The 19,951-nt window shown below is 44.1% G+C and overlaps 1 protein-coding gene across 3 annotated transcripts in view; it reads left to right on the forward strand.

The window, feature by feature from the left end:
- EGFLAM (EGF like, fibronectin type III and laminin G domains) overlaps positions 1 to 19,621 on the forward strand; it is a 92,057-nt gene extending 72,436 nt beyond the window's left edge. The window contains exons 12-25 of one of the 3 annotated variants that reach the window (XR_011853115.1): positions 849 to 993; positions 1,533 to 1,722; positions 1,806 to 1,931; positions 5,995 to 6,238; positions 6,554 to 6,665; positions 7,617 to 7,733; positions 8,036 to 8,216; positions 10,472 to 10,495; positions 10,876 to 10,954; positions 12,674 to 12,817; positions 13,397 to 13,480; positions 15,017 to 15,120; positions 16,087 to 17,618; positions 17,653 to 19,621. Coding sequence is in view for 2 of the 3 variants with exons in the window: in XM_072135275.1 (XP_071991376.1) it covers positions 849 to 993; positions 1,533 to 1,722; positions 1,806 to 1,931; positions 5,995 to 6,238; positions 6,554 to 6,665; positions 7,617 to 7,733; positions 8,036 to 8,216; positions 10,472 to 10,495; positions 10,876 to 10,954; positions 12,674 to 12,817; positions 13,397 to 13,480; positions 15,017 to 15,120; positions 16,087 to 16,241 (1,705 nt within the window). In the remaining variant the exon portion in view is untranslated. Of the gene's footprint in view, positions 1 to 848; positions 994 to 1,532; positions 1,723 to 1,805; positions 1,932 to 5,994; positions 6,239 to 6,553; positions 6,666 to 7,616; positions 7,734 to 8,035; positions 8,217 to 10,471; positions 10,496 to 10,875; positions 10,955 to 12,673; positions 12,818 to 13,396; positions 13,481 to 15,016; positions 15,121 to 16,086 lie in introns of all 3 variants that reach the window. The other 2 variants (XM_072135275.1, XM_072135288.1) reach the window with 2 other exon arrangements.
- The last annotated feature ends 330 nt before the right edge of the window (positions 19,622 to 19,951 follow it).

Below are 19,951 nucleotides of genomic sequence, written 5' to 3' on the forward strand. Positions count from 1 at the left end.
GGAGGAGTTCAGAAGATTACTACATACTGTATATACAGCCACCACTAGGAGGAGCTCAGGAGATTACTACATACTGTATATACAGCCACCACTAGGAGGAGCTCAGGAGATTACTACATACTGTATATACAGCCACCACTAGGGGGAGCTCAGGAGATTACTACATACTGTATATACACCACCACTAGGGGGAGCTCAGGAGATTACTACATACTGTATATACAGCCACCACTAGGAGGAGCTCAGGAGATTACTACATACTGTATATACAGCCACCACTAGGGAGACCAGGAGATTACTACATACTGTATATACAGCCACCACTAGGAGGAGCTCAGGAGATTACTACATACTGTATATACAGCCACCACTAGGAGGAGCTCAGGAGATTACTACACACTGTATATACACCACCACTAGAAGGAGCTCAGGAGATTACTACATACTGTATATACACCACCACTAGGAAGAGCTCAGGAGATTACTACATACTGTATATACACCACCACTAGGAGGAGCTCAGGAGATTACTATATACTGTATATACACCACCACTAGGAGAAGCTCAGGAGATTACTACATACTGTATATACAGCCACCACTAGGAGGAGCTCAGGAGATTACTACATACTGTATATACAGCCACCACTAGGGGGAGCTCAGAAGATTACTACATACTGTATATACAGCCACCACTAAAGTAACCTCAGGAGAAACTAGATGCTATTAACGAGTGTACAATCTAAGGGGTCAAACAACAAGCCTGAATGATAGAGATTCACTTCAAGACAGTCACAATGGGTTAACACTATTTTACATGTTCATACAGTTAACCTTTTCTTTTCCAGGTACAATTGTGGTACTGGGACTGCAGTTATCACAAGTGACAACAAGATCAAACCAGGGGCCTGGCATATTGTGACTCTGTACAGAGAAGGTCTAAATGGATGGATCAAGCTGGATGATGGAGCTCCCGTTTCCGGGAGGTCACCGGTAAGACTTCTGAAGCACAGATATTGGGGACCTCACCCCACAGACAAGAGATTATAAAAACCCCATTTATAAAAAAAGCTTTTGAATTGATCATTGGTAAGTGTGACCACCTCTATTAGAGCAGAAGTTCTGGCAGTTTTTTTTCAGAAGCGCTCAGGTCTGTGGTAACACAATTCTGAGGGGGAAAGTCATCAATGAAACAATCTGAAACCCATTATTCTACCGAGTTGGAGAACATTCAGGACACGAATGGATGTCCTATTAAAGTCATCCCCAAATTCAGATTTTGCACTGCTCAAAATCTGCAAAAAAACCCAAACCTCATACACTGTTATATTTCCCCTGCTCTTTACTGTTATCAATCTCATGATGCCACAGAACAGCATCACATGGGCAGCTGGAGATTGTAAGTCCTGGGAGGCAGTGGGATGATATGCCTCTATATCCTCCTAATAATCTAATAGACGATGAGTATACAGTCAGGGAGGCTACACTGTCATCTTCTGCATGATGAAACTGCTTGTTCTTCCCTCTTTCAGGGTCAGTACAGTAAGATCACTTTCCGGACCCCCTTCTATTTGGGTGGAGCCCCCAGTATCTACTGGCTGGTAAAATCAGCCGGAACCAACCGGGGCTTTAAGGGCTGCGTCCAGTCTCTGTCTGTGAATGGCAGGAACATTGACATGCGGCAGTGGCCCCTGGGTCGGGCCCTCAGTGGAGCGGATGTGGGTGAGTTACTGTTAGTATATAGAGGTAAGTTATTACACTGCACTGAGCTCATGGTTATAACCCCCATCATCCACCATACGCAGGTGACTGCAGCATCGGGGTCTGTGACGAGGCCTCCTGCATCAATGGTGGCACCTGCACATCCCGCTCCGCAGATTCCTACATGTGTCTGTGTCCTATCGGATTCCAGGGACGTCACTGCGAGGAAGGTGAGACCCATACGGATTCATAGAAATATCAGATATTCAATCTTCTGCAACGTCCGGACGTTTCTCCTGCGCTTTGTGTCCATGAGCCCAGTGGGCCGGTGTCTAGGTTTATTTCAGGGGTCTGGGGCCTTTATTCTTTTTGGTGGTCTGGTGCAGGGCCTGTATTTATTTAGGAGGTCTGCATTACTGTAATGCTTATGGACTTAAGAGGTTTGGGGGTCTGTATTTATTTGAGGGTTTGGTCTGGGGGGGGTTTTGCCCAGGGGCCTCTTGTATATATATTTTATTAGGGGTCTGGTCTGGGGGTCTATATCTAATGATCTTCCCTGGGAACTATATTTAGGATCTGTAATTGTTTAAGGTTTGGCTCCGGGGTTTATGTTTGTTTGAGGGTTTGTTCTGAGTTCTGTTCTTGTTTAGGGGTCTGGGGGTATTAATCATTTAGGGGGAGGGGCTATATTTCAGGGGTTTGTATCAGCTAAATGTATTTGGGGTCTCTAGTTATTTTAGGGTTTGGTCTGGGTTTTTTTTTCTTTGTACAGGGGCTTCTTGTATATATATATATTATTAGGGGTCTGGTCTGGGGGTTTATATTTAGGGGTCTGGTCTGGGGGTTAATATTTAGGGGTCTGGTCTGGGGGTATTAACCATTTAGGGAGGGGCTATATTTCAGGGGTTTGTATCAGCTAAATGTATTTGGGGTCTCTAGTTATTTTAGGGTTTGGTCTGGGGTTTTTTCTTTGTTCATGGGCTTCTTATATATATATATTTTATTAGGGGTCTGGTGGGGGGGGGGGGTCAATATTTAATGGTCTGCTCTGGGAACTATAGATTGGATCTGCAATAGTTTAGGGGTCTGCTCTGGAGTCTGATTTTGATTAGGGTCCTCCTGCCTTTTATTAGGGATCTTGTCTGGGGGCGTATGTTTAGGGGTCTGGGGATATTATTCATTTATGGGGGCTATATTTCAGGGGGTTTGTATTAGCTAAATGTGTTTGGGGTCTGTATTTATTTTAGGGTTTGGTATGGGGTCTGTGTTTATTTAGAAGTCTCTCATCTGTATTTATTTAGGGATCTGCTCTGGAGTCTACATTTGAGAGTTTGGTCTGGGGTCTGGATTTGTTCAGGGTCCTCTTGCTTTTATTTTTGAGGGATCTGGTCTGGTGGTTTGTATTTAATCAGGGGCCTGCTCTTTCAGGGGTATTATTAATTTAGCAGGGATATTTTGGGGGTTGTATTTATTTTAGGGTTTGGTCTGGGGTCTGTGTTTTTTTAGAGGTCTCTCTGTGTTTATTTAGGGATCTGCTCTGGAGTCTATATTTTTTTGAGGGTTTGGTCCGGGATCTGGTTTTGTTTCGGGGTCTGTTGTTATTTACTTAATGATCTGCTCTTGGAGCTTGGTCTGGGATCTGCAATAGTTTAGGGGTCTGCTCGGTGGTCTATAGTTGTTTGACGGTTTGGTCTGGGGTCTGTGTATATTGCTGAAGTCAGTATTTATACTGGGGTCTGGGTTTTGCGGTGTAATAAAGTTTGTCACAAGAACTACCAACGATTCTGATGTCCCAGATTTAAGGAGGTTTGTCCTATAAATGGGCCATGGCTCCAGAACTACATTGCAGCAGTAGTAAAAACTGGTTAATAACACAGCACTAGACAACGGGGGTTAAAGGGCATCTACCACCAGGATGAAGGATAGTAAACCAAGCACACTGACATACAGGTGTGTGCCCCCTCTGCCCAGATCTGCTCTTCTTTTAGCTTTTTATGTCCTGGTTTTTACAAAAAGTAACGAACCAGGTTTAACAGTTATGGACCCTGGAGCCCCTCAGGCTCATTTGAGGAATTTTTAAACCCATTTTTTCATAAAAGCCACGAAATAAGAAGCTAAAAGAAGAGCGGATCCTGCCAGAGGGGGCACACACCAGTATGTCAGTGTATTGGTTTACAATCCTTCATCCTGGTGGCAGATGTCCTTTAAGGAAGTCACTGATTACCATCAATCATTTCAAAAGCAAAATTGAGATAATTATTTTTTATGAAGTGTCCTGTAAGTCCTTGTCCTACCACAAGGTGGCAGCACAGTCATAATTAATGTTGTCCTTCCTGGTTAAAAAAATGAAAGTTTTGAACTACAAATCCGATTCATTAGTCATGTGGTCCCCTAAATAATAATGCAGGATGATGATGTATGATGATGTTGTGACGTTACATGGTTTAGGAACATATTTTATTTCCTTCCAGTTCCAGTCCGTTTAGCTCCATGTATCTCTCCAAAGCCTTAAAGGGATTGTCTGCTGTGATATTGCTGGTACCTGGCACCTGCTCTTGGTCTTTTTTCCTGGTGCCCCAGTCTCTTGTTGGCAGCAATCGCCGTATTCTATTGTATCTGTGTCCGCACCCACAAACTTTGCCATCAATCTGATCTACACCCCATGTACAGTCTACTGTGATCAGCTGTAACCTCTGGAAGAACTTTATAGAAAGTGGTTAATTTTGCTGCAGCGTCACCCCCCCCCCCCCCAGGAGGACTGAGGTATTGTCACAATGGGGCTCATTTACTAAGGGTCCGAACGCTGAACTTTTGGTGGGTTTCCCGAATATTCCCGTTTTGCGACGAATTGCCCCGGGATTTTGGCACATGCAATCGGATTGTGGCGCATCGGCGCCGGCTTTCACGCGACAGAAATCGGAGGGCGTGGCCGTTGGACAACCCGATGGGTTCGTAAAAAACGCAGAATTTAAAAGAACATTTGTGTCGCAAGACGAAGCACTTACATGCACCGGGAAGAAGAAGGTGAACTCCGGCGGACCTCAGCGCAGCAGCGACACATGCAGGATATCGGGCGCACGACCTTAGTGAATCCCGGCAGACCCGAATCAGCGCCGGAGAACGTGCCGCGGGATCGTGACTGGACCGGGTAAGTAAATCTGCCCCAATGAGTCCTCCAGAGAGTAGGACGCTCTTTGAAAATGTCCATCTATGACTTGAGGAACCATCCAGCTGTTAACATGGAGGGGCACATTTACTAAGGGTCTGTGGAGCGCATTTCCGTCGGGTTCCCCGACTATTTCCGATTTGCCGCATTTAACAGGGGTTTTTGGCGCACGTGATTGGATTTTGGCGCCGACTTTCATGCGACACAAATTGGGGGACGTGGCCGTCGGACGACCCAACTGATTTGGACTGAGCGCAAAAATTAAAATTGTGTCGCAAGATCAAGCACTTACATGCACCAGGAAGAAGAAGGTGAACTCCGGCGGACCTGAGCGGGGAAGCGACACATGCAGGATATCGGACGCACGATCTTAGTGAATCGCGTCGGAGAGCGCACCTCAGGGATCGCGACAGGACCGGGTAAGTAAATCTGCCCCACAGTGTCCCAGCAGAGAGTGGGAAGATATATTTCCAAATTGGAGGGTCCTTTAAAGGAAATGTTTGGCTGATAATGAATGTATGAAAATAAATGAGCTGATATTTTGCTTCAAGAATCCTTATATGTCTAGAAGACCAGTTCTCGCTCACAATGTTTTCCTTTCTTCTACTGCCAATTTTTTTTTCAAATCTTCTCAACCTCTGAACCTCGTTGTCCCAATTAACCCTGCAACAGCCGCTGCACAGATCTCTCTGCTGGCTTGTCACAATGTATCAGTCTATAGTCCAGGATGTGTAGCTCACAGAGCATTGTCTAGACTGGGTACAATTGTCTCCATTCAGAGCCAAAAACCCTGTACATAGCTAGTCCTGCTCTCAGCTGAGAAATGAAGACAATATGCAGTCTAGACAATGCTCTGTGAGCTAAATACATCAGCAGCAGCTGCACAGATCTCTATGCTAGTTTGTTACAATGTATCAGTCCATGCTTAGTCCATGCAGTTTAGCTCACAGAGCATTTTCTAGACTGGTGGTGACAGGAGGGTTCTCATTTACTGACAACAAGCAGAGATCTTGAATAAGGAGAAGAAATGGTACAAATAGTTTCATTTCAATGTAGCAATGTCAGACATTATCCCAGAAGTAGTCCTGTAGTCCTTAGGTTTGATGAACTCCATTGATGTCTTGCAGCCTTCGTCCTGGCGATCCCACAGTTCAATGAGTCCTCACGCTCCTTCGCTGTGACCCGGTGGCCCTTTGAGCCGCACCACTACCTCTCATTCATGGAGTTTGATATGACGTTGCGGCCGGACACAGAAGACGGCACCATCCTCTACAGCTACGACGACCACAGCAAAGACTTCGTCTCCATCACCATGGCCGCCGGCTACGTGCTCTTCAGATTTGACTGTGGTTCAGGGACGGCAGTGATACGGTGAGGATGCGGGGTTATGCTACATGCAGGAATTTTTTAGAGGTGTTTTTTTCACTCTTATACAACATATCCCAAAAGTGATTATATAGTATATTATAGTGTATAGTATAGTATATGGTATAGTATAGTAGTGTCTCCTGTGAGTCCATGTATGTTCAGTGTAGTGATGGCCACTAGGAGGCAGTTATATACACTGCACCTATACACATGCACAGGGGGAGTGGATGAGGCTGACGGTGGATAGGGATGGGGGGGGCAGCAATCATTAAAATAGAAAATATTCATATTAGTTTTCCTTTTTTCTCCCACTCTCAGAAGTGAAAGACCCGTCAGCCTGGGGCAATGGCACGAAGTGCGAGTCTCTCGGACAGCTAAGAATGGCCTCCTACAGGTGGACAACCAGAAGCAGGTGGAGGGAATGTCCGAGGTTTGTACTAATAAGAACAATTCTTAAAGGAATTTTTCAGTTAATAAAGAAAGAGCCTCAAAAACGCTTTTATGTTACCCTGTACATAGCTAGTCCTGTTCTCAGCTGAGAAGTGGAGATAATTGCATCTGGTCTAGACAATGCTCTGCATCCAGCTAAAGACATGTGCAGAAACTGCACAGATCTCTCTGCTGGTTTGTTACTATATATCAGTCTGGAGTCCAGGCTGTTTAGCTCACAGAGCATTGTCTAGATTGGATACAATTGTCGCCACTTCTCAGCTGAGAGCAGGACTAGCTGTGTACAGGGTCACTGCCTCTGAATGGAGACAATTGTATCCAGACTAGACAATGCTCTGTGAGCTAAATAGCCAAGACTGAAGACTTATCTCTGCTGGATTGTTACAATGTATATCTGTGTAGCTGCTGCTGATGTGTTTAGCTCACAAAGCATTGTCTAGACTGAATACAAATGTCTACATTCAGAGGCAGTGACCCTGTACATAGCGAGTCCTGCTCTCAGCTGAGAAGTGGCGACAATTGTATCCAGTCTAGACAATGCTCTGTGAGCTAAACAGCCTGGACTCCAGACTTATACACTGTAACAATGCAACAGAGAGATATGTAGCTGTTGCTTTTGCGTTTAGCTCACAGAGCATTGTCTAGACTGGATACAATTGTCTCCATTCAGAGGCAGTGACCTTGTACATAGCTAGTCCTGCTCTCAACTGAGAAATAAAGATAGTTGTATATTCTAGACAATGCTCTGTGAGTTAACAGCCTGCACTCCAGACTGATACATTGTAACAAACTAGTAGAGATAAACACATCAGCAGCAGCTGCACAGATCTCTCTGCTGGTTTGTTACAATGTATCAATCTGGAGTATTGTCTAAACCAGATACAATTGTCTCCACTGTTCTGTCTTCATACTCATTCACTTTACATTTCAGGGAGGATTCACTCAAATCAAGTGTAACCCTGACATCTATATTGGCGGTGTACCTAACTACGACACAGTCAAGAAGAACTCTGGGGTCTTACGTCCATTCAGTGGAAGTATTCAGAAAGTAAGTGTCTTGCAACTGAGAAGTTACCACCACTAGGTGGAGCTTACTGTGTGTATATATTTCAGTATATTCTGTATACATCTCTATGTAGTGAGCTCCCCCTTGTGGTGGCTGCAGGAAGTCTAAAATATAGATGTAGCAGAATTTATTTTATTTTTTAAGCTTTTGAGGTTCATTATTTTTGTATCCTGGTAACTCCTAATGCAAACTCGTCTGTAATAAGAAGCTAAACTACAAACCATGAAGATATTCCCATGGTAGTATTTAATGTAACCCTGGTGCCTGCTCTTCTCTGCACACAGCTTGTCCTCAATGACAGGATTGTTAACCTTGTGCATGGCCTGACCTCAGGGGTCAACATTGCAAACACCCTCCACCCCTGCGCCAATGTGCCGTGTGCCAATGGTGGAAGCTGCCGACCCAAACACGACAGCTACGAGTGTGACTGCCCCCTGGGGTACGATGGCAGGAACTGTCAGAAAGGTAATACCCCTATATCTACAGGTTACATGTCCGCAGGGACCAGCGATTTCCAGAATTAAGAAACCCAATGTACAAACTAAAGCAACGCAACCTCCATGTGTGATGGGTGTATTATTTTAGATTGGATAGTAATGTGTGGGGACAATGTCATAGTATAATGTGGGCTCTTTAAGGAAGGGTAAATTGGATGATTCTACTACCTGTAGTATATTTTGTGTGTAGTAAGTATAGTATATATGTAGTATGTATAGTATGTGTGTACTGTATGTATAGTGTGTGTGTGTAGTAAATATAGCATGTGTGTGGTATATATATTATGTGTGTAGTAAATATATAGTATGTGTAGAATATGTGTAGTTCATATAGTATGTGTAGTATATGGTATGTGTGTAGTGTATATACAGTATGTGTGTAGTATATATAGTATGTGTGTAGTATAAATAGTATGTGTGTCGTTTATGTAGGATGTGTGTAGCATATATAGTACGTGTGTAGTATATATAGTTTGTGTAGTATGTAGTATATGTGTAGTATATATTATATGTGTAGTATATAGTATATGTGTAGTATGTATAGTATGTGTGTAGTATATATAATGTGTGTAGTATATATAATGTGTGTAGTATGTATAGTATGTGTGTAGTGTGTATATTATATGTGTAGTATGTATAGTATACACTCACTGGCCACTTTATTAGGTACACCTGTCCAACTGCTGGTTAACACTTAATTTCTAATCAGCCAATCACATGGCGGCAACTCAGTGCATTTAGGCATGTAGACATGGTCAAGACAATCTCCTGCAGTTGAAACCGAGCATCAGTATGGGGAAGAAAGGTGATTTGAGGCCTTTGAACGTGGCATGGTTGTTGGTGCCAGAAGGGCTGGTCTGAGTATTTCAGAAACTGCTGATCTACTGGGATTTTCACGCACAACCATCTCTAGGGTTTACAGAGAATGGTCTGAAAAAGAAAAAACATCCAGTGAGCGGCAGTTCTGTGGGCGGAAATGCCTTGTTGATGCCAGAGGTCAGAGGAGAATGGGCAGACTGGTTCGAGCTGATAGAAAGGCAACAGTGACTCAAATCGCCACCCGTTACAACCAAGGTAGGCAGAAGAGCATCTCTGAACGCACAGTACGTCGAACTTTGAGGCAGATGGGCTACAGCAGCAGAAGACCACACCGGGTGCCACTCCTTTCAGCTAAGAACAGGAAACTGAGGCTACAATTTGCACAAGCTCATCGAAATTGGACAGTAGAAGATTGGAAAAACGTTGCCTGGTCTGATGAGTCTCGTTTTCTGCTGCGACATTCGGATGGTAGGATCAGAATTTGGCGTCAACAATATGAAAGCATGGATCCATCCTGCCTTGTATCAGCGGGTCAGGCTGGTGGTGGTGGTGTCATGGTGTGGGGAATATTTTCTTGGCACTCTTTGGGCCCCTTGGTACAACGCCACAGCCTACCTGAGTATTGTTGCTGACCATGTCCCTCCCTTTATGAGCACAATGTACCCTGTAACATCTGATGGCTACTTTCAGCAGGATAATGCGCCATGTCATAAAGCTGGAATCATCTCAGACTGGTTTCTTGAACATGACAATGAGGTCACTGTACTCAAATGGCCTCCACAGTCACCAGATCTCAATCCAATAGAGCATCTTTGGGATGTGGTGGAACGGGAGATTCGCATCATGGATGTGCAGCCGACAAATCTGCGGCAACTGTGTGATGCCATCATGTCAATATGGACCAAAATCTCTGAGGAGCTTCCAGCACCTTGTTGTATCTATGCCACGAAGAATTGAGGTAATTCTGAAGGCAAAAGGGGGTCCAACCCGTTACTAGCATGGTGGACTTAATAAAGTGGCCGGTGAGTGTATGTATGTGTGTATATATAGTATGTGTAGTATGCATAGTATATGTGCAGTATATATAGTATGTGTGTAGTATATATAGTATGTGTGTAGTGTATATATAGTATGTGTGTAGTATATATAGTATGTGTGTAGTATGTGTGTAGTATATATAGTATGTGTGTAGTATGTGTGTAGTATTTATAGTATGTGTGTAGTATGCATAGTAAGTGTGTAGTATGTATAGTATGTGTATAGTATGTGTGTAGTATGTATAGTATGTGTGTAGTATGTATAGTATGTGTGTAGTATGTGTGTAGTATATATAGTATGTGTGTAGGCACCAGAGCTGCTGCTTTTTGATTTTCCATGTTCTTTATTCCTGCTGCCTGGTTGCAGAGTGTGGAAACTACTGCATCAATAGTAAGTGGCATACGGGTGCTGTACCTCCCTCTGGTCTTCTGTCTGCCAGTATACAGATCAGTAACCCCCCTGGAGGAGCTGTACCATCCATTCATTACAGACTGCTCCTCCCTCAGTGTGACAAACATCTAGGAAATTATTGTACACTCTCCATCTGTTTCAAAACTACAGCTCCCAGCATGCTCAGGGTGGTAGTTTTGCAGATTGGTGACTTCCCACATTTTGCTTAATTTAGTTAGTGGTTATATTATGTTCTATAAAGTGAAACTCCAACTTAAATTTTGAGCTAAAATACCCTTTAAATATTCCTTAGTGTTAAGAAACCTGTTTAGCAGAGCACAATACAGACGTGAGTGTAACACGACATCCACTGTTCTTAGTCATTACAGAGGCCATAGAAATCCCACAATTTATTGGACGAAGTTATCTCATTTATGACAGTCGGGAGATTCTTAAGAGGTAAGTAGATATACAGGAGGGTAGCATCAAGTTTCAAAAGGGGGCATGTGGTCAAGGTTGGACCAGGCCGATGAACTGAAACTTTGCCCCAGGAAGTTACATGATATTTTCTTTACTCTATGAATGGTTCCGCGTGGGAGGGTCTTAACATTCTTATCCATATAAGAGATGAAACCTCCAGTAGAATTCTTTCTACTGGAGATTTCATCTCTTACATGGATAAGATGGTCTTATCTATGGTCTGGTGGTCTGGTCTATGGTCTTCTGATCAGTTCTATACATGCAGCTACATAAACATGTTTCCCCGATAGTAAGACACCCCCGATAGTAAGACATAGTGGGGATTTTAGGGGGGTTGGCTAATGTAAGACGTACCCCGAAAGTAAGACATAGTAAACTGTACGTTGGAAAAATATAAGCCATAGTACCGGTACCTTTTGCTGCATTAACAGCGGGATGCAGACGGATCTGGAGCGGAATGAACGGAGGGATGTGGAGGCCGGGGGAGCAGCAGTAATGTTGTCCGTGGTTCATCAGGACCATGGACAACATACAAAAACACGCAGCCTCAGTGCCCTCATGTGCAGCCGCTGGTAGCCCCTCTGAATGGCCCAGCGGCTCCTCCATGAGGAAGAAGCCACACCTCTACCCAGCACCACAGAGGAATTGATCTGATCGCCATTACGGTACCAACTAAGCAATTCACAAAATGCACCATGTAAAGTTTCCTTAACTTTTACCAATGTAAGACATACCCCAAAAGTAAGACATAGTGGGACTTTTGGGGGTAAAAAGAATGTATGACACTGTCTTACTTTCGGGGAAACACGGTACTATTACTTCAGAGAAGTATGTAGTCCAGAATATAAATACCTTCACCATCACCTTCAAACATAGCCCATTGGTATCAGGGTAAAATTAGCCCACCAGAGTAGCAGTGTTAAAGTTACATTGTCTTATATGTAATCTATTACTGGTTCCTCATGGGCGGAGCTTAACATAAGGTTATCTATGATAGTGCTACAGTGTATTATCAAGTGATGTCCTTCAGTTACTTCTAAACATGTTGATCCATATAGGAAGTCACTTCAATCGGCCCATTGTTAACTGGGCTACACTGGGCCAACAGGATAGCAGAGGATCTTCCGAAACTGCATGATTTTTTTGTGTAATTTGTGAATGATTGAAAAATGTAATGGAGCTAATCCAGCAGATGAGTTTTACACAGGTTTCTCCATATACCTGTTGTGCATCTTCAAACATATCCCATGGGCATCAGGGCCAATCATAGCAGAGCTTCTTCCAATTCTCTGAAGCTGCATGACCCTTTATGTAATCTATTATTGGTTCCTTGTGGGAAGGACTTACCATAGAATATACTTGGATCAGTTCTGTATATCTAGATACATATCGGTAGATGATCTCCCAGACAGGAGGTAGAGCTGTAATGTCCATGGAGTCCATAGTTTGCAGAGTAGTAATGTAAGCATTCTTAAACCATATCCCATTGGCTGCTTGTCCCAACCGGCCCAGCAGAAGATCACAGCTGTATGATGTTCTTTGTAATCTATTCATTGTTCCTCATGGGCGGGACTTACAGAATTAGGCTTAAAAGAACATCCTAGTTCTATACACTTATCGGCAGGTGGTCAACTAGTTAGAACATTGATAATGTCATCTTCAATGACCTCTGTCATCACCGTTTTTGATATTTTTTAGAGTTTCTGGATCCCGGACAAACATTTTCATGAGATTTAAGACCACGGTTAAGGATGGGCTCCTCATGTGGAGAGGGGACAGTCCCATGAGGCCAAACAGTGACTTCATCTCATTGGGCCTTCAAGATGGAAACCTTGTGTTCAGGTATGTTGATGATAACCCTTTACTATGACCTCTAGGTGTATATAGACACAGCGTCTATGCGTCTTATTGCAGTGCTGGGACAGGAGGAAGTGCAGCCATGTTGATTGTCACCTCTGAATTGTCGACTGAGAAGATCATTTAACTGTGACAACATGGACCAAAGCTCTAGCACCGAACAATAGTTCATGAGTAGTAAGAGGAGGTCATACGGGTGTACAGTCCCTCCCAGTCCTCATGGTGCTTCTATGGCTCCTGTAGGCACCGACCAACCAACTACTCAAACGAGCAGCATCGATCAGTGATCGGCTTAACAGTCATTTCCCATTTAACGAGAGGAACCAGAAAGCGGAGGTCAGCTGAGAATCCAAGAAGAGTCGGAGCAGGAGTGTCAAGGGATCAGGGAGGGGAAAACTATATCTCCTTTTTGGTTTATTTTTCTAAAACAATGTAGTGATTGGACAAATTCTATAATAAATAAGCACCTTAAATATAGTGTGTTGTGCTGGTGGTGGTGGTGGGAGGGCGTTTTGCTATCTATATTATGGACATCATCACTGATTCCCTTTCTTCTCCTCACAGTTATAATTTGGGCAGCGGGATGGTTTCTATCATGGTGAATGGAACCTTCAATGATGGCAGATGGCACCGAGTCAAGGCCGTGCGGTAGGAGAATATCATAGATTCTGGCTCTTATTGGATATTAATAAAGAAAAATGTAATGTATTCAGTAGTGTATGTGTACATGAGGACATTGATATATTTGTGTGTATTTATGTATATAGTGAGAAAAGTGTATAGTGTGTATGTTTATGTTTATGAAATTCTCACCAAATGTTGATCCAGAGTAGTAAAGAAATCCCACCTGTAATTGTGCGTAATGTGAAAAAAGGTGCAAAAAATCCAGAGAAAGTCATGACACCAGCTGAAATCTATCAGTAATTAGAAAGCAATTCTGCCACTTAGTTATGAATAATATCAGCTGCTTGTACTGATTATACAAAGGTCTCATTACCAAGGTGCCACACAAAAAACATCTTACGATGGCTAAAACCATTAAGATATCTCAAGACCTACACAAGCTTATTGTTTGAAAGCTTATTGATGTCATTATTGAAGAATTTCTGAATTACTGAAGGATCTAGTGAGAGCTCCTGGGGTTATTATCCAGAAGTGGAAAGAACATCATTTCACCATAAATTGCCCAATAACTTCACCTTCATTGTGCAATGAGGTTTTGAGTCAGCCCCTTGGACTCTTGTGTGTGTTAGGCTTCTTGGTCCGCGTTTCAAGACGAAGAGGAGAGAAGAGATATCTCAGAAGAGTTGTCCAAGAACCATCTGTGAAGAGATCTAGAAAGACCAGCAGGTATAATAATAAGTAATGCCCTCGCCCTCTATGGTCTGTCTGTACACTCGCCATCCAACACTCAGGAGCTGAACACAAATCAGGTTCAAGAAAATCATGAGAGGTACCGGGAGAGCGTTATCTACTCAGACACTCAGAGACCAGAACTGAACTTTCTGAAGGCCACAATATACACCATGTCTGGAGGCCAAAATGCAATCCATATCACCCCAAAATTACTAGACTAACAGTGAAGCGTGAAGGTGGGAACATCATGGTGCGGGGCCTTTGGCACTGGCATACTTCATATCATTGAAGAAAGGGTGAATGGACAAAGGTAGGAAGACATCTAGATCCAACATCTGCTGCCATCTACCCGGGGGATGAAGGCGAAACAAGGGACAGCAAGACAAGGAACCCCAAACACACAACCAAGGGAATTCTCAGAAGACAAATCTGCTGGAATGTTCCTGCCATCACTGAACCTCAATCCAATAGAAAATCTATGGAAGGAACTAAAGCTCAGAGTCCTAGAGGAAGCCCACCCAACCTGCAGGACCACAATGCAGGACACTAGTAGTGTCTCCAGACATCATATGGTATATAACGTGGTGTGAACCCGGCCTAACACATAGATTTACTAGGAGAAGTGGTGACATGTTCAATACATATTTCACCTGGTGCATGTGTACATTGTTCTCTCCCTCTATATGTATGAGTACAATGATATATAGTGTAGGTGTCTGTGTAATGTATACATATATATATATATATATATATATATATATTAATCAATGTACGCATAACACACACATACAGTATATAATATATGTGATAAATTATTATATGTTCCAGTGACGGACAGTCCGGGAAGGTGACTGTGGATGATTACGGTGCCAGAACAGGAAAATCTCCAGGGTTAATGCGACAGCTGAATATTAATGGAGATTTATATGTCGGTGAGTGATGGCTTCTAAATTTCCCAGAATTCAACAGTGTCTCAGGCTTCATCTGTGACCACCTGCTTCATCCACCCCCAGTGGTGGCACCCACCAGGTTACTTATTGTGAGAACCTCCCCTCTTGCTCTGTTCAGTATGCCCCTTCTGCAAGAATTTAAAGTGAACCTGTCACCATGGATGTGATTTTTAGCTGGTGCCAGGTTCCTATAGCCTGTGCTATGCTATTTTATAAGTGCATTTGTCAGCATTCTTACTCAGTTCAGTACTTTATATACATTTATTTCATATTACCTGGCTCCCTACCAGCTGCATGTGGTGAGTCCCCAGGGAGGTCTGTCTCAGTCTCCTCTACTCCCTACTCATGCTGCTCCCTCCCTACCCCTTCCCTGTAATGAGTAGGGGGGCGGAGAAGGATGGTGTGGAGTAAAGGAAGAATGTATGAGGAGACACAGGCACACACAAGCTGCAACTGCCCCCACCCCGGGGACTCACCACACACTGCTGGCAGGGAGCCAGTTAATGTGAATTAAATTTATATTAAGTAATGAAATGATTCAGAATGCTAAAATCAGAGGCTATTGGAACCTTTCAACAGATAACATGACTTTCTGGGTGAACGGTTTGCTTTAAGGGACCCTTTTGACCTATGATAATCTGTCCTCACTAATCTGAGCAGATGCTTGGTTGTATAAGGCACCTTTCCCCTCAGGTGCCTGAGCATAAGGGTTCCTAGTAGGCAAGATACTACAAGAGTATTTTGCATTCCTGGTTGTCTATAATGAAGGCCTCCCTCCTGTTCTGCACATAATTTGATGTGGTTTAGGCTTTATTCACACTACAGTATGGGGGACGTCTGTGCGGCCGCAAGGGTCACCTCCTCTTCTCCATGGCACCGGACGTGGGCCATGCGGGGATACTTTCATGTGCATTCAGCCATGTAGTAATTTTTGGTTTTCCCCTCCAGGTGGGATGAAGGAGATCGCCTTACACACTAACCGGCAGTATGTAGGAGGCCTGATTGGCTGCATCTCCCACTTCACCCTCTCCACAGACTATCACGTGTCACTGGTGGAAGACGCCTCGGACGGGAAGAACATTAACACTTGTGGCACTAAATAAGGACCGGGGACAATCTAGAATTTTTTTTATTTTTTTTTTACGTTGGTGGAAGAAACGGAGACTTTGCACTCGGAGGACAATCTGCAATCCTCGTCATTCCAAGCTCTTTCCGACAACAGCCAGAACCAAAAAGAAGCTTCTAGCAGATGTTTCCAGGAACTTTCCAGAGCTGAGGAGAGCAGACTCGGTGTATGCGCGGTGTGAGATACTGTGTGTGCCTTCTCCACACAGACGTCCCGAAAATGACCCACGAGAATCCTCAAATATTCAGCCAATAGGAGCTATGAATACTTTGGAGACTTGCCTCATACACCGGTTATACCTCCTCCATGGTCCATGAGCTCGAGGACTCGGCACTTACCTCCTGTCCTTATGGCCACCGTATATGAACAGGTTCCTGCTATACAATAGACTTCCTCTCTATCCGCACAGACTTGTTTCAGGCTCCTCCCACTCAAAAATTTTATAAAATCAAGGAAAAGTATGGGGGGGGGACGACACAAGAGCAATAAAAATGTGTGGGTTATATAGTAATACGTGAACTAAGAGGGCGGCATGGAGGAAATATTCTGTTACAGAAATATTCTACAAATGTAGTGTAGAATTATGCATTTTGGTAGAAGGAAGGTCCCCTTTTCCTAAATTCCACAATCCGGGGCAGTGAGGGACTACTAGGAGGGGTCTCAGGGTCCCAGCATGCACTTATGTTACATGAAATCCCCATTGATTTTTAATGACAAAGCTGTAATGCTCCATTTGCCCTTCGGGGGCAGTGTAGGGAAATTGTTGTCATGTTCCCCAGACTACAGATTGGAGGTCATTGGAGGTCACAGCAAGATTTTTATTTAATTTTTTTTCTAACAAAAAGGGGTTGTAAAGAGTAGGCCACCCCTTTGATGGAGTGGGGCATCATCCTGGTGTCCAAACAAATTCACTGATCCTGGACATGTTTTATAGGAATTGACTGAAAATTTTTAAGATGCTACATGGAAACGATAAGGTTAATTTTTCTTGCATCTTTTCCAATATTATCTCCTCTTAAAGGGGATTTCTCTACATTTGTTTTCTATTACATTTAGTCTTTTTTAATTTATCTGTGAGGGAAAGACTTGTCTACACTGGTGCAATTAGAGACCTGGAAAATCGATGTCCAAACTTACTAGATCCCCAGTAACAGGAAAGCCCCTCTGGCTTACGGAGTAGAGCCCCCAGGCAGAAGACCCTCCCCCTTCTATGTCAAGCACGCCAGCCCTGGAGCTCTGCCCTTTACTCCCCAAGACCAGCACCAAGTTCAACGACCACCAGGGACATCACCCTTTACTCCTCCTCTACTTTTGGCCACCAGGGGTCTCTCTCTTTACTTCTACTCTACTATAGGCCACCCTATCCCTTTTCTTCTACTCTACTATAGGCCACCCTATCCCTTTTCTCCTACTCTACTATAGGCCAGCAGGGGTGTCTCCCTTTACTCCTCCTCTATTATAGGCCACTCTATGCCTTTACTCCTTCTCTACTACAGGCTACCAGGGGTGTCTCCCTTTAACCCTTCTCTACTATAGGCCACCCTATCCCTTTAATCTTACTCTACTACAGGCTACCAGGGGCATCACCCTTTACTCCTCCTCTACTTTTGGCCAACAGGGGTGTCTCTCTTTGCTTCTACTCTACTATAGGCCACCCTATCCCTTTACTCCTTCTCTACTACAGGCTACCAGGGGTGTCTCCCTTTACTCCTCCTCTACTATAGGTCAGCAGTAGCATCTATCTTTACTACTCCTCTTTCTTAGGCCACTGGGTGTCTTCCTTTACTCCTCCTCTACTTTAGGCCACTGGGGGCGTCTACCATTACTCATCCTTTACTGTAGGCCACAGTAGATGTCTTTTTTTACTCCTCCTCTTCTACTATAGGCCACAGGTGGCGTCTCGCTTTACTCCTCCTATACTATGGGCCACCACTTACCTTTTTTTTATATTGGTTTTTATATTATTTTAATGCTTGCATTAAAAAAAAAAAATACTTAATTTTCAGCTGAAGAAAAACCATATAGAAATAATATAGACATATACCTCCCCCCCCCCCCCCGCCCTCCGGACCTTCCAATTGTTTAAAGATAAATGCACCAGAAATTAAAAAAAAAATTTGACTTGAAAATTTTCCTAGACTTTCTACCTCGTTAAAAAGGTTTTTCTTTGTGATCTTATACCAAAGCCCCAATTCTGCAACTTACCGGGCCGCAATTATTAAAGGGTCGGCTCCAGTTTCGTGTTGCGGATGCTCTGTGCCCCTACCGGGCTGTTACTGCGTAGACAGACCGTGCGCCACATTTATTGCGGATTATTTTTTTGGTTGTTTTTTGTAAATCTGCTGATAATGCAGGGGGACATTGGAAATCTCATTGGAGGTTGACACAGAGAAAAACAAAACTAGATCCTCTGTAGTATAAGGTGTGGGCCCTCGGATCTTCGCGGTTCCTGAATATTCTGGGCGGAGCCGGGTTCCGTGTAGCAGATGCGTTGCTAGTGATAGCCGGCTGTAGTTCTGATGCCCGTTTCCATCTCATGCTGCCTTAGTAATCAGATTATTTTGTGAATGACAGAGCTGTGGACCCTCTCCCCACCCAGATGCTACTCTATGACCTTTGACCTTGTTTTGTATCGTGGTGAGCCCCCAATTTGTAGATATGACATAGGCATTTTGTACTTGTCTATTTTTATAGGATGTTTCCAGTTCCCCGGAGCGTTACCCCCCCCCCCCCAATGGTTATGTAGAGCGTCAGACTCTTTGCACAAATTCCATGTGTTCGTAATATAAATACGTCTTTTGTGTCTCGCCGTTTTTTGTCCATTTCCCTCTGAAACTTTTGTAAAATTCATTTTACATCTTAATAAAACATAAGAGACTCGCAATTTTTGGGTATTGTGCCCCTTGGTCAAAGATAGTTGAAGTACCATGGTACAGGATAGTCACCCCTAGTAGTGATAGGAGGAAACACTGTCCCCTGCTGGTGTGATGATGTGGGGAGCCATGGTATAGGACAGTCACCCCTAGCAGTGATAGGACACACTGCCCCCTGCTGGTGTGATGATGTGGGGGCCATGGTATAGGACAGTCACCCCTAGTAGTGATAGGAGGACACACTGCCCCCTGCTGGTGTGATGATGTGGGGGCCATGGATTAGGACAGTCTCCCCTAGTAGTGATAGGAGGACACACTGCCCCCTGCTGGTGTGATGATGTGGGGGCCATGGTATAGGACATTCAGTCACCCCTAGTAGTGATAGGAGGACACACTGCCCCCTGCTGGTGTGATGATGTGGGGGCCATGGTACAGGACAGTCAGTCACCCATAGAAGTGATAGGAGGACACACTGCCCCCTGCTGGTGTGATGATGTGGGGGCCATGGATTAGGACAGTCTCCCCTAGTAGTGATAGGAGGACACACTGCCCACTGCTGGTGTGATGATGTGGGGGCCATGGTATAGGGCTGTCGGTCACCCCTTGTAGTGATAGGAGGACACACTGCCCCTTGCTGGTGTTATGTGGGGGGCCATTGTATAGGACAGTCAGTCACCCCTAGAAGTGATAGGGGACACACTGCCCCCTGCTGGTGTGATGTGGGGAGCCATGGCAAAGGACACTGTCACCACTATTAGTGATAGGACACACTGCCCCCTGCTGGTGTGATGTGGGGAGCCATGGCAAAGTACAC

The sequence above is a fragment of the Engystomops pustulosus genome, chromosome 1 (genome assembly GCF_040894005.1).
Source record: "Engystomops pustulosus chromosome 1, aEngPut4.maternal, whole genome shotgun sequence".
NCBI lineage: Eukaryota > Metazoa > Chordata > Amphibia > Anura > Leptodactylidae > Engystomops > Engystomops pustulosus.